This window comes from Coturnix japonica, chromosome 3 (genome assembly GCF_001577835.2).
Source record: "Coturnix japonica isolate 7356 chromosome 3, Coturnix japonica 2.1, whole genome shotgun sequence".
Classification (NCBI taxonomy): domain Eukaryota; kingdom Metazoa; phylum Chordata; class Aves; order Galliformes; family Phasianidae; genus Coturnix; species Coturnix japonica.
This window is the reverse complement of record NC_029518.1, coordinates 2469841-2484333: the sequence shown is the minus strand read 5'-3', so window position 1 is coordinate 2484333 and position 14493 is coordinate 2469841. Positions and strand designations below refer to the sequence as shown.

The 14493-nt window shown below is 39.4% G+C and overlaps 1 protein-coding gene across 12 annotated transcripts in view; it reads right to left on the bottom strand.

Annotated features, from left to right (window-relative positions):
* KIF16B (kinesin family member 16B) overlaps window positions 1-14493 on the bottom strand; it is a 122119-nt gene that overhangs the window by 28626 nt on the left and 79000 nt on the right. For 6 of the 12 annotated variants that reach the window (XR_001553712.2, XR_004306516.1, XM_015856732.2 and 3 more), the window contains one exon: window positions 7993-8082. The exons of 2 other annotated variants lie outside the window; for them this stretch is intronic. Coding sequence is in view for 3 of the 10 variants with exons in the window: in XM_015856732.2 (XP_015712218.1) it covers window positions 7993-8082 (90 nt within the window). In the remaining 7 variants the exon portion in view is untranslated. Of the gene's footprint in view, window positions 1-7482; window positions 7609-7992; window positions 8083-14493 lie in introns of those variants that run through there. 4 more of the 12 variants (XR_001553713.2, XR_001553715.2, XR_001553714.2 and 1 more) reach the window with 2 other exon arrangements.

Sequence of the window (14493 nt, the reverse complement as noted above, 5' to 3'; positions counted from 1 at the left end):
GTGAGAACAAGCTGTTCTTCACAAAACTATTAGAAGATAGCGAGACTGCCAATAACAGCTAACGATTAATGGAGCAACAGTCTTAAAAGTCTTCTAAGAAAGACAATTATTTAAAAAAGAAATAAAAAAGGTGCATCAAAAACTCCGCTCTTCCTTTTTGCCTTTCACTAAGCATGAAGAAAAAAGAAAGACGGGATTGCAGCCTAAGGCATTCACAATGCCTATAGATCCTCAGGAGCAGCTAAGAAATGTCCAAATCTCAGTGAGAAGACAAAACCCAAGTTAAACTGTCTCAGCACTGTTCCTCTCAGAAGCATTCCTCTCTCACAGACAGCTATTATCCACCTGAAACTATTGTACTGATTAAAAAAATAAAAAAGAATATTTTGATATCATGCAAATTCACCAGATAATTGAGCAGAACTTTGAAATCAGATTATAAAATAATCAAAGCAATTATGCTGTCAAATGCTTTGTGAATTATGAAGCCATGAACTTATCCCTTTCAAGGGCTTTTATTTTTAATTTATGTGCTGTTAATCTTATAGATTTGGCATGGCACAATCAGTAAGACCTGGCTTTCTATTTCTGCCCGTAGGTTAACTGTCTTGTACTGAATACCAATGGTATTTTCCTAGAGAACTGTTGGAAACTCAAAGGTTCCATTAGTTGCTGAGGAGGGACATAAAAGTAGATCTCATCATTGACCAAACCACAGGAGGGAGGGATGAGAAGAGGAAGAGAGAGGCAGAAACTGCATGTCTACAAAACTGCATCTACCAACTCAAGAAAACATTGCTGCGCAATCCTAGCATACAAAACAACAATAATCACAAATTAACCCCAAAGCCAGGTTTTCACAAGACTCTTAGGCATTCAAATTCAGATATTCAGACATTGAATTCATTTTCATACTAGAAAATGAATAACTACACACCATGCTGGAAACAAACATGCCAGTGGTTTTGCTATGCCACAGATGCTCATGACCCTGTTAGCAAGTTTAAATTCAGAGATGCCACATGGAATAAACACACTCCCCCATAATCAAACTTGCACTGAATGACATGATGCAGTTAGCAGGGATATTTTTTGCAGGTTATTACAGGAAAAGATTCTCCTGCTCATATGCATTTATAGACTGATGCACTAGGCAAAGTGCTAAAAGTTCTTCTAAAAGTAGCAGGAGCAGAAAGTTCCATGCTACAAAAAGAAAGGCCAGACTAAGCACTTAGGGATCTACTCACATTACCTCTGTAGCTAATAGCAAACCAAGGCTGACATGGAAGCACTATGCATATAAACCTACAGGCTTTCATAGTTCTCTGCACATAACATAATTAGGAATGTGAGCTGGAAAAGTGTATATGACAAAATACGCTTCCTGTGTTTGTACTTAATGGCTGTTACCGGTGACAAGAACATAAACGTTGAAATCTAAATTTATCCATACCATAATTACTGTAATTTGCACTGAATAAAGGTGAAGGCTATAATCACACGCTTGTATAATACAATTGTAAGGTTTACACATACTTCAGGATTCTAAAGATTACTACTCTATTTTTCCTTCAATATTTATGGAAAGATATATTACTAAGGCTAGCAAAGTGCCCAGTAAGAGAGAAAGAATTAAGTCTGCCTTTATGATCTGTACTTCAAAAACTATTTCCATGCCCATTTCTGCACACTTACGATCCTACTGGATGTATTATTTTCATGGACATCTAATACAGAACACGGCATTTTCTATTTACAAGCAAAGTAGCTTTGTAAACAATTTCCATTTTAATCTGTGTTCAAATACCCATTATTCTGTGGGAGGGGGGAGGAGGGTGGTAGAATGTGCAAAGAAACAAAAAACCTACAGTTTTTAGATGGTTTATGTGTGTTTGGTGGTTTTCCTAAGATTTGCATGGGAGATCTGGTACTCTATTACATTTCTCTACTGTGTGAAACAAGACTACATTATATATTCTTGATTACTTGAAAAAAAAAGTTTAAAGCTTGACAGCATTCAGAAACATCCTTCCAGACAAGTCAAAAAACATCAAGAAGTTCATTGCTTCCCTGGGCCAGTTTTTCAAAGGCAAAATAAAACTTGAAATATTGTTATACAATACCCTCCCTAAGGGACCTGGGATTCCTAGAAGCTGAAAGTGGGTCCTGGGATTCCTAGAAGCTGAAAGTAACTGAATTAAGAAGCCCCATACAGACAAAATCAGACTTACTAATATAATAAAATAGCATAGCAAGACCTGTACTGTTGTGATCACTGCTATTTGCTACACCTTGCTCTCTCTAGCATGTGTAACCTTTGGTTTTCAATTGTCATTTGGTTAGGAGTTTCGCAACATCAACCTCAGCAGCCACTGAACCCATGAAAGGATTTGGGATTTCAGTCACTGAAGGTTTCAGAATAAACTCATTTTCAATACTGTCTTAGAAGTTTGCAGTTATTTACAGCTATAGTGCCTTATATTTCCTATGACCGAACACTAGAAACATTCAGACGTCCAGAATTATCCATTCAACATAAATGTATTATCTAAATCTTAACTCTTAATGGATTACACACTTCTGAACACCAGTAAATGACAAATCCAATAGTAAAACCAGCAGAGCTTCTGACAGACCTGCTCTGGTGCAACAAGCTTTCGTCTTCTACTGCCAAAGCAGCTCCTGTGCTCCAAAGCTCACCAGTTAGATGGCAGCTGGCTCGGCAGCCCTGTAAGCCAAGCACCTCAAAGTTATTGCTTCCCCATCCTTTTGCCTCTTGAAGTAATCCCAGGAGATTAACATGAGTTTTACATTTAATGAAATGCTGCAGCTGCACAGTTACACGTCAGAAAGCTGGAGCAGTCAGAAAGGTACACTCCCAGCTGAGAAGCTGCAGCTGCCTCTAAGTGCTCTGCACAAGGAATGCTGACTTACAGCTCCCTCTTTGTTTAACCCATCTGGCTGTATTCTTTCTTATGCGGGAGATTTACAAAAAATAATTACATAAATACACAAAGGTTGATCAATTACCCTTATAAATATCTGGAGAAGAACACAAAATAATGAACAACAACAAGAAAAAAAATCACCAACCATGTCTTGAAAGTTAGCAAGAAGTTGCGCTTATCTATCAATGACCCTGGAAATAACTTCTCTCCAAACCCAGGGATGCCCTCCTAAAATCAACAGCTTCACCTCATATTCATTCCCTCGCCATTAACTGTGCTGGCATTTTGTGCTGAATATTTCTTCCATTTATTACTTATCAAGAGCAACACGTGTACGAGCCATTTAAAAAGGAAATGTGGATCCCTTCCTCCACTGGCTGTCACCCAGAAGAGGAGGACAGAGGCTAAAGGAAAGGAACGTGAGATCAGACCCTGATAGCTGAATCAACAGTTAACACCTCTTCTCATCACTGCATGGCAGGGTTAATCCCACATAGTAAGTGGGATTTCTTATGCAAAGCAAGAAAGCAGGAACCTTGGTTTCAATCCAAAAAAACTACGTTCTGTCAAATAAACTGCTGATTAACAGAGGATATTGTCTTCAGATGTAAAGTGAAGTTATATGACTCCTATCGACACTACCAATGAGTCTTCCTTCTAGAAATCTACACTAAAAAGCTGAAATGAGACAGACAGCATTTTTTTCCTAATTATTACAATTGTTATAAAATACAATCTTTACTGTCCAATACTTATTGGACAGTATTATTATACTTACAGTATCTGTAAAACCCTAGCATCCAACGAAACATCCCCACTGTCTGCAGCATGCAACAAGCCTAACTTCCAAGATATATGATATTAGATGAGTAACTACAATGTATGTCACACACTTATTTCCCTAGTGGGAACAGGTTATGAGGTAGAGCCAGAACACATGGGAACTCTGGATCAAAGGCTCAGTCTTGTGTATAACATTTCCTTCTGCTTCAGATATGGATATTACGCATCCTTTTGGTCACATATGATGACACGAACCAGACCAGTGGAAGGGGAAGCTGGATCAATTATGAAGCCTGAAATTCTTCAAAAAATAATGACCGGTTTTCTTGTGCTTTAGACAGTGAAAGACATAAATATTACTTTATATGCAGACTGCCACACATCATATATGAATACACAAATTATTAGATTATGTTAAATGAGCTAGAAGCCAATCGCTTTATCACTTCAAGATCTTGCCTGCATGCACATCCTTCTCTTCATGAATTGATCTATAAATGCAAGTGTGCTTTTTAACTGCTCTTTGACAAGCTCTGTGTGGATTTACAAATGTTTTAAGGCAGTGATTGACTATTAGGACTAAAAATGCCTTGATGCTACGTGCTTCCTTTTACACCATTTAGAGATTTTTGTATACATGGAAGGAGGCTTCCAGAGAAGTGACAGGGAATACTGAAAGCAAAGCTGACAATGAAAGCCTCCAAAACCTGGCCTATCTATCTGGATAGAAGTGGCAAGTATGGAACTCCAAAATGCATGAAGGCTACACAGCCTGGTTTCAGGTAAGGAGTGATAAATGGTCAACTGTACATAAAATTTAACACATTCTGAGACTGTAAGACATTAAGAGAGTTTCTGCTTCTGCAAAGACAGACTTACTTAAAAAAACCTTCCTAATAAATCAGCTTTCCAGTGCATTTCTTTGGGAATTCAGTGGCACCAACATGAAATGCAAAATCAGCAAGTTATTAAAATACTGATGTAGTAATTCAGAGCTGAGCAACTAATGAGCCGTAAAGTTCACTTCTAAAAAGTAGGACACTCATATGTTAAACGCATTCACAGTATTTTCTCTGTTCATTACAAATATTAATTTAGAGCTGGAAGTTGAGCGATACAAAATAAAATCCAACTTCGATGGGTTCTCATTTAAGGATCAAATGTCTTTGGAATAAAACTATGGAGCCAACTCTGCCAAACTTGTTATTAAATGTATTTTAGTGTCATAATGAATGCCAAATTAGATCGCTGGCAAATGAAAGGAAACAGACTTCCAGTTTGCCAAACAAACCAAGCTCCAAACCATTCCGCAAAATTAATCCCAAATATCCATAAATTAAGGCTATTTAAAACCAAATATGGCTAAAATATAGGAAAGCATTGCTCATTCACATATGTCACACTGATAGTGAAACTCCTTCAAAGAAAACAAACACCAAATCTTGACTACAGTGAATGATATGAAAAGTTTAATTCAACACAAGGGCATTCTTTGTGGAAATGACAACAAGCAGAAAAAACCAGTTTCATCCTAGCTATGTTTCTTCAGCCCACAAACTCACCATTTATTTCTGGTGCCGTAAGTCTCACAGGAGTGAACACAACACAACGGCCTGCACTACACAGAGCAAAGCAGGCAGCATCACTGCTGAAAGGAATGGGGCTTCCAGAGTAGGTACTGGAGTGACACAGAGAGAACTACCAGAGACACAGAGGATGACTTGACCAAATGCTTATCTTTCTTCTGTGCATTAGAGTGCTTTGTACTTACTTTGTACATGCATATTGAATCTGACCAATAATTAATTACAGTTTGCTTTGAAAAGGAGTCTAAGCTGGAAGGCTGGAAGATTCTAACTAAGCTATAGATATGCTGTTTCAGATAGTAACATGAGTTATCAATTCTTTCAAGCACACTGGAAGCCAAAACACATTATTATGCTTCTCCAAAAAGTACCATGCTTTAGGAAAGGTGTATTGACAGACTTGTGTGACTTGGCATTTGCCCTGACTTGCACACAGATTGTTAAGAGTAGATCACAGAATCACAGAATGACCCGGGTTGGAAGGGACCTCAAGGATCATGTAGTTCCAACCCCCCTGCCTGGCAGGGCCACCAAACATACACCTTTACTAGATCAGGTTGCCCAGGGCCCCGTCCAACCTGGTCTTGAACACCTCCAAGGACGGGGCATCCACAACCTCCCTGGGCAGCCTGTTCCAGGGCCTCACCACTCTCCTAGTGAAGAACTTCCCCCTAACATCCAACCTAAATCTTCCCTCTTTCAACTTGAAACCATTTCCCCGTGTCCTGCTATTGTCAGATAGATAGATAGATAACTCAATGAAACATAATACAACATCTCTCCTACATGGAAATTAGAAATTTAATTACCTGTATAGTTAAGCCAGCAGTTTTGTTAATCTCAATAAACTGACCTAAGACCAAATATATGGCAGCTTAGAAGTGTCAATAAGAAACAAATTAGCACATTAAAATATGAAATATATTGAGCTTGCCAGCACGAATGCAGATGGTGAAGAAGCATAAGGAATGAAAATTGCTTATTTGAAGCATGTATTCTCCTCATTTGAGGAAGAAAATTATTTACCTGTAATTGTTCTCAAGGGATGCATGGAGATAACATCAGAGCCCCCGCGCCTCTTGCTAAAAGCTACTATGAAACCTGCAGGAGATGCTAGTGCTTTTTTTTCTGACCTACTAATACCACTCCTCAGCTCTTCTGACTCTTAAGAAAAAATCCTCCTCCTGTAACACTAAAAAGCATGACTTTGTCAGCTTGTGAGTCACATACGCTCACTTCAGAAAGTTGACAATAACATGCTGCAGCACAAGGGACAATTTAATGGAGGCTTTAAGAACATCAGATTCCTTCTGAATTTGATTACTACAAACTACAATGAAGTTGATCTCCTGAAATAATTGTAAATGTCACATTCAATTGTTCCTCAATGTACTGTCAGGACTGATAACAGGCTCTGAGAAAGTCTGCTCAAACACGGCTTCCTAAAAGGGGAAGATCAGTCTGCAGAGGGATGCAGGTAACCCTTTTCTCTTTCAAAGAGGTGACAAGCTAGCCATTTTTTCAGGAGTTAGATGCAATTAGGATATTAGTGTCTACATACCGTATCTCTGCAGCAATTTCTTTGAATCAAAAATATCACAGCGATGTTCGTTCCAAATCATACTTTAAAAGCATTTGTGAAAAGAGAATGTTTCAATTTTCTCCTCAAAATTCATTTTGATCTTTCAGAACTTCCTGACAATCAGAAAAGATGACTGTAATTTTCTTCTCCTTAGGCTTACTCTTCTTTAGATAGTGCGTAGTTTCAGTTTCTGGGTCTCATACTCTTCTGGAACAGGAATGATCTCAAGTTCCAGAATCTCCACAAGACACAGACTCTTGATATTATACTCCTTAAAACCTCAAGGTCTTCCCGTACTCTATATGTTTTTAGCTTAGAGAATACATAAGAAAAAATCAACAAGAAACCCTTTGCATGCTATTGCATCACACACTCTCAGATATTAATGCCTTTTAATATATGGCCTGTGAAAATACATGGTCTATGCCTACTTATTTGAGACAACTCTCAAGGTAGGACCACTTCAATTGCTTAAATGACTGATTTCTGCTAATATCCACCAGAACAAGGAGAAAGGAAGCAAAACATCAATAATTAAAAGCTAGATGTGGAAACCAAGTACTGTAATTCTACAAACACTCACTCCAATGAACTGAAGTGCTGTCAGGCACAGCTCCTCATATCCTGAATGCTCAAAGCCTCAGAGGTGGTCAGAAAGATCAATTTTCCATTCTGCAGAAACCTGGAAAGCACTATCACAAAAGGGTATCTGTGGAACAACATGCTCCTTTTAAACGAGGAGTTGTCAGGATGACGTGGTATGACCGCAAGTAGTTTGCAATGAACAAAGCAGCAACCTCCAGGGAATGACTCCAGCTGGCAGCAAAGGGAATTAATGGCTGGAGGCAGCATATTTAGTTGTGGTTTCACTGTAGTAACAGCATGCAACAATCCATCCAGTCTCTAGCAGCCTTGGAGCTTCAAACTGCCAAAGGGCTTGCTGCTTTTACTAAGAAGCATATTGGTTTTGTGTACGCTTCTCTCCCCCCACATCCCCCCAAAAAAGCAAAAAAACAACAAACAACAAACCCACAGTTTTTGTTATTTTCAAGGCTCCGCTCTTTCCTGCCAAATAGATTTGACCAAAACTTACCTCTGGGTACTTCAATTTTAAAGTTCTATGCATTTCCCGAAAGCGACTGTATCGCCTGAATACGGTCCATGTCTCATCCAGGACTGTTATCTGTATCAGATGATATAAAAAGAAAAAAACAGAAGTAAAATCACATAGCACACCACACCAAGAACTACACAGAGCAGAGAGTTATCAGATTAATATGGATAACTTTCCTGAAATTCTATAATTTATGGTTTACTTCACTTTTCTGTTTTTGAGGGTTTTTGTTTGCTTGTTTTTGAATAAGGATCACTGATTGCAAATGAAAAGACTGAACACGTGTATTCCATATTCCAGGGCAGGCTGACAATGTAAACACCTTAAAATATCCCCAGTCAATTGTCAGTGCAGCTATGCAGCTCACAGCATTACAATTAGTAGGTGTTCCACTAATGAACAGCACTCAGCGTAAGTGTAGTGTAGCCTTTCTATGTTGATGTAGGTGCATCTGTTCTCATATAAAATGATGCATATATGCATGTAGAAATGCACATAAAAATATTAAACATACTTTTCCTGTAAACAAAGAGTTTGTTATCGTATAGAATGTGGTTCCAATTTGTACAGTAGGAAAGAACATATATTGCCTTTCAGTGGAAGATATTCCTTTAAAGAACTCTAGGACTGTGTCATCAGCATGTCGGTGAGCATCTCATTTATACAGGAAGCTTCATTAAAATCAACTGAAGTGCTACTGTGGAAAAAAAAAGCACAGAGCAAAGGGAGCCAAGAGGAAGGCAATTCAGCTACCCAACTTTGCCATCAGTTATACTCCAAACCCTCACTGGAACTGAGAAACTGGAATAAAAATTTCAGTGAATGACAAATTTTTTCACCACCTAAAATTAGGTGAAATGAAAGAAATTTCTAAGTGGGTCCTAAAAGTGATATGAAGAGCCTCTGATTTCACAGCAAAGCCCTTCTATTGCTCTGATGATCTAATGCTATCGAGTGATGCTGTGGTGAGAGGAAGGCATTCTGCTCCACCAACTAGCACAGCTGAAGAAAACAAACTAGCAATACCTAAACTTACTGCCTTTTTAATCCAGTGGGCCTAATATATGATATAACTTCTGTCCAGCAATGAATTTGTGCACAAGAATCAACAATATGCATCTTGCAAAATGCATTTTATAAAGATATGGGCTTAGGTTTTAACCCAAAAGTGAGTCTTAAAATGTACAACCAGCTCCCACACTACAAAGCATATGATAGACACAGGGTGACGGAAAATGGGAATGGAGAAGGATAACCAGGAAGGAGAAAAAGAAACCGGGACAGTAAAACCATCATCCTGGTTTGATAAGAGCCAGCAGTGTGCTCCTGCAGCCTGGAAGGCCAGCTATATCCTGAACTGCATCAACAGAGGGGGAATGGGTAGCAGAAGGGTAAGTGAGAGGATTGTCCCCAGCTGCTCTGCCCTTGTGAGGCCCCACCTGCAGTACTGCATCCAGGCCTGGGGCCCCCAGCACAGGAAGGATGCTGAGATGTTGGACTGGGTCCAGAAGTGGGCACAAAGATGCTCAGAGGGCTGGAGCACCTTTCCTATGGAGAAAGGCTGAGGGAATGGACTGCCCAGGGAGGTGGTGGAGTCACCAACCCTGGGGGTGTTCAAGGAACAATTGGATATTGTGTTGAGGGACATGGTTTAGTGGGAGCTATTGGTGATAGGTGAATGGTTGGACTGGATGATCTTTTAGGTTTTTTTCCAACCTTGGTGATTCTGTGATTCTGTAAACAAAACCAGGCTTCTAAAATCTAAGAGTAATTTTCACAAATACTCTTTACAAACTGCAGCTGGACCAGGTGATCTGTGGAGGTGCCTCCCTACTACTCTGTTCTAAAACAAACATTTTTTCTGGCATTATCTCCTCAACACAAATGCGTTATTTCTGATATAATTCATCTTTCTTGTCACCAACAAGCTTGACTGCTGCTACCATGTCTGCATGATGGACTGCATTTCCTTACAAATAAATTCACACAGTTGTCCTCCCTCAATGTCTTTGCCCTCCCTCAATGTATTGTTAATCTCCCAAGCCTTAAAATGAGGCAAATGTTTACAAACAGCATAGGCAGGTTTACCTACAATAAACGAGGGATTAAGAAATGTGTATGCTGAACTGATCTTAATTAACCCATTATCCATTTTGTTCTGAATGATCACCTTAAAGTAAAGCACTCCGCAACTTAAATGTTGTTTCTAGTTTGCTTTTGCTTTAAATCCGTGTTGCACAATTGAACTGTGAGCGTTTAGTGTGATAAATCTCATTTGCACATGATATTTATGCAAAAATGACCCCTTTTTTCCCCAGAGCTTTTGCACTGGCATGCCTTCCAGGGAGCAACGTAGCCTGAAGCATCCAGGACTCTCCCAGCTACACAGCCTGGGGATGAGCAGGTATGTCAGCTTGCCAACGATACTGTTGTCTGAGCATCTGGCAGCTGTCTAAGTGACAGGAAGGTACCGAATATACCCAACTGCCTGCAGACAATTTTATTAAACTTCTTAAAAGGATCTAACAAATACAAACTGTTCTAACTACTTCAGCAATACTTGATGGAACTGCATTGGAAGGCAAAGCCACAGATCTGTGCTGCTGAGTACCTAAAGCTTGCTCTCTACTGTGTTCTCTGGTGGCTTGATTTGACTTGTTCCCTGTCATCCCCCTTGTTTACTCCCCTGATCAGTATATGAGACTAGTGAGTAAATGCACTCCAACACCTTACAGTTGTTAATGAGCCTTTTTCCTCTGTTGAGGTGAGGTGCCATCAATCACTCTCTCTTTCCATGCTGTTGATATTATCGGAAAATAACTTTCAAAGCTAAACAAAACTTGAACCAACCCCCAAAGCTCCACAACAACGTTACTGTTAAAGCAGATGGGACCATACTCCACTCACGTAAGTAGAAGCATAACAGTGTATTTGACATAGCAATGACGTTTCTAGAACATGGCCCTGTACTCCTACAGCTGATACAGCCAGTTTGGTCTGGGATTCTTTCTTCCATCCTTCAGTAAAGACTATGAGAGAGTATACAGAATGCAACTATGGAACTAGGATAAATGAAAATCTATTGAACTGTAACAAATAAACCAAATTTGAATGACCCTTTACTTTTTACTTGTAATTTACTACTAGTAATAAATATATATAAATGCATACATATGGTTGAGTAAATCTGTAAGACATTTTGAAACACTCTTATCCGGGCAGTTACACAGCCTTAGCCTTGGCTTATAGTTGTGTTTCTTTTTCCACTCAAGTTAAAGTGCAGCATTTCCTACTTAAAACCCAGACATTTGGGAGGAGATACTGCAGTCTTGTCTCCTTAAATTTCACTCTGCACAATGGCAGGCGATCACTAAACCAATATTTTCAACCAATTTCATTCAAAGGCACTAAAAAAATTTGCTCTCCCACCTCCCCAACCCATGCAAATAAGTAAACCCACAAAAATAGGTTCATATTACACCTGCTTCTGAAGCGATCAGAAAAGGAAGAATTCCCACCTTGCACTTCTAAGCTGGTTAAACAGTCACCGTGAAGATTCATACCTCCCAAAAATGGACCTTACTGAAATTAGTCCTCCCACTGTCAATAAATGCAGATGCAGAACATGCAGGACACCAAGGGCTCATCCTGCCCTTTTTAATGGATATTTTTAAGTTCATCTTTCAGGGTGTCAGTACTGTTGAGGACTGTTCCTTTAATTGCGTTCCACGTGGAACATGCAATATTTCATGTACTAATGAGCACTGCTTTTGCTTTACTTCAATTCTACAGGATAAAATGTTGATGAAACCCGTCAATGTTGTTAGCAAACCCACCACAGCACTTGGTGAATGCAATCTCATAACTAGACCTTAAAAAAAAATAAACAACCCACTGCTTTGGGATGCATCTGCCTTGATCTTCTACAGAGAACTCATCAAAGATGACTAGAAAGCTTTGAAACACAAGAAAAAGCCAGTTTTGATAAAATATCTAAGAGGATGAATAAAATGAAAGAAGTCACAACAACTGGGGAAAGCTGAATAAAAATAATAAGGCATGCATGTGTACATTTACATATGTATATATATATTTATGTACAGACATGCCCACCTTTCTCTCTTGTCAAAGGATCCCTGGACAGGGCTATGCCCAATTTCTGGTCTAGTTTCCCATCACCTACTCTTGGTTGACCCACTCGTGTCTTTGAACTGGAGGTTCCCCCTTCCCTGCAACCTCACTGCTCCTCCTGCTTCCCACAGATGCTGTCTAGTAATTTCAGGTACTCTGTGACAAATGCCAACAAGGCAAAAACTCTTCCCACACACCGTTTCTACTGTGGCTTTGTCTGAATATTCCAAGTATTACAGCAACACAAAAGGAAGTGGAGAACACACGATAATCTTCTGGTATTCTAATTCAGCTCTAAGGTAACTGTGCTTAGATTTGATTGAGTTACTACTGCTTCATCATGTCTTTAAAGACTGCATATAAAACTGTCACCTGAAAGGAAGTTTATTTGGGAAGTTATCTATTAGCATCAAACATTTAACAGCAGACCCATAGAAACGACTCCATGATTTCTCTTGCAGCAAAAGAAGAAGATGCTAACTCTAATGGAGTGTGTTTTGGTTTCTATTCTCTAAAGCATCTTGTGGGCCTTTCTTGACATCAAAAAGTAAGACCTGTGTCAAGTGACAGAAGGTGAACAGGTCAGAACGCCTTTCCAGGGATCACATAAATTTAGATGAACGAGATGCTGAACTTGCACTAGAAGAAAATCTTTTTGGATGGTATAGAAGGGTTGAAAGACTTATGAACTATCACAGTGCTGCCCAGAAGTGTGGCAGTGTTGTCTTTCTTTTGGCATATAAACAAAGTAATTTTTACTGTTTCATTTTACAAGAAGAAATTTATACAGAATATTTGTCAGATTTGTTCCTCCACACAGCAGCATGCAAGGATTTAACTACAAAGGCAATCACTACAAACATCTGCTGATGAAAATACTTCTGAGATACTTAGGATTCAAAGATTCTGAGTCTGTTTTACAGTTCAAATCAATCATCTTGACTGGGTCTGATTTGTAAGTGCTGTTGCACACAAACAGGTCACCCACCCATTTCCCTAACAAGAAGGAGAACCTTGGTGAAGAAAGCTCATTTGGGCAGCAGCAAAGGACATGAGACAAGCACTACAAGAGCCTCTTTCCAAGACTGATGTACTTTCTAATGCACCATCACCTGGAAATTAGCTAAAGAAAAGTGGCGCTATAATAAAGAATTATTTCTACAACTGGCATTGTATCCTCACCCATCAGGAAAGGGTAAAACAGGTTCACATTCTCTCCTTCTTGCTTGTAGAAAGGCAATTCTACTTTCTCAGCTTTCAGGAGAAAAAAATCACTGTATCACATATTCTGATATCTTACAGAATATGAGCAGGAACAGCTGAAGTATACTAAAGATCCAAGCAGAGATAGGAGCTCTGCAGGGAAAAGATTCAAAATAGAAAAGTTTGTGGAAACTCTACAGATTGTAGCTTGGAGCAAAATCCTGACCACAGCAAAAGCAGCCCAACGTGGCACGGAGATCTGCAGGCAAAGGGAAAGGAAAAAGAAGTGTACACAGCTGATTGATTTGTGTAAGGGAGCGATTAAGATAACCCATGGAGTGTCAAACTAAGGTCTGTAGGAGTTATAACAAAAATATTTATTGCTCTAAGGAACTTGATAGCAATAGAATGCAATTATTAAAGTGATAGCCCATTCTCTACTCTGTGCTATCATTTACTTGCTTTGAACTTCATCAAAGATACTTAAGCAGCAGTTTCTCTCAGAGGCAATCTAGAGCTGGCACACGAGAGAGAAAAACGATGGTACAGAAAAGTACAGCAGAAGAGAACAGCCACACCATATACAAGCTCTTGGCCAGAGGACTGCATCAGGTCATCCCATGCCACTGGAGAGGCCAGTCTGAGAGTCTTGCTTCTTGCAGAAACAAAATACAAGCAACAGAACTGCTGAAGCCTAATTTCATGTGCCCTTGTATTTTTTGTTTGGATATTATCCTGTTCTTTCCTCATCAAAAAATCCACCTTTTTCCAGCATATTTCTCCCCCTGCAATAACATCTCCTTTTGCATCAAGTGTGAACCTTCCTCCACATACTACCTCTTCGTGCCAGGTCCCCCCTATATGCTTCCATGGGATTTAGGGGTGAAGAAAGAGTACTCGGAAAAGAAATCTATGGACTGTTACTAAAAGGACTCAACACTTTTTACTTTATCTACCTTTACTAACCATTATCCAGTTTAGTAAATCCCATTTGCAGAAAACAGCTGGCAAGCAGCTGTAGAAGCTTGGGGTTCACATGCATTTATTCTTTTCTCAGCATCACTGATAGGTGCTGGGCTTTCACTGACCCCAGCAAATTAAACATTCAATAGGAGCATTCCATTCACAAACAGTGCAATATGTTTC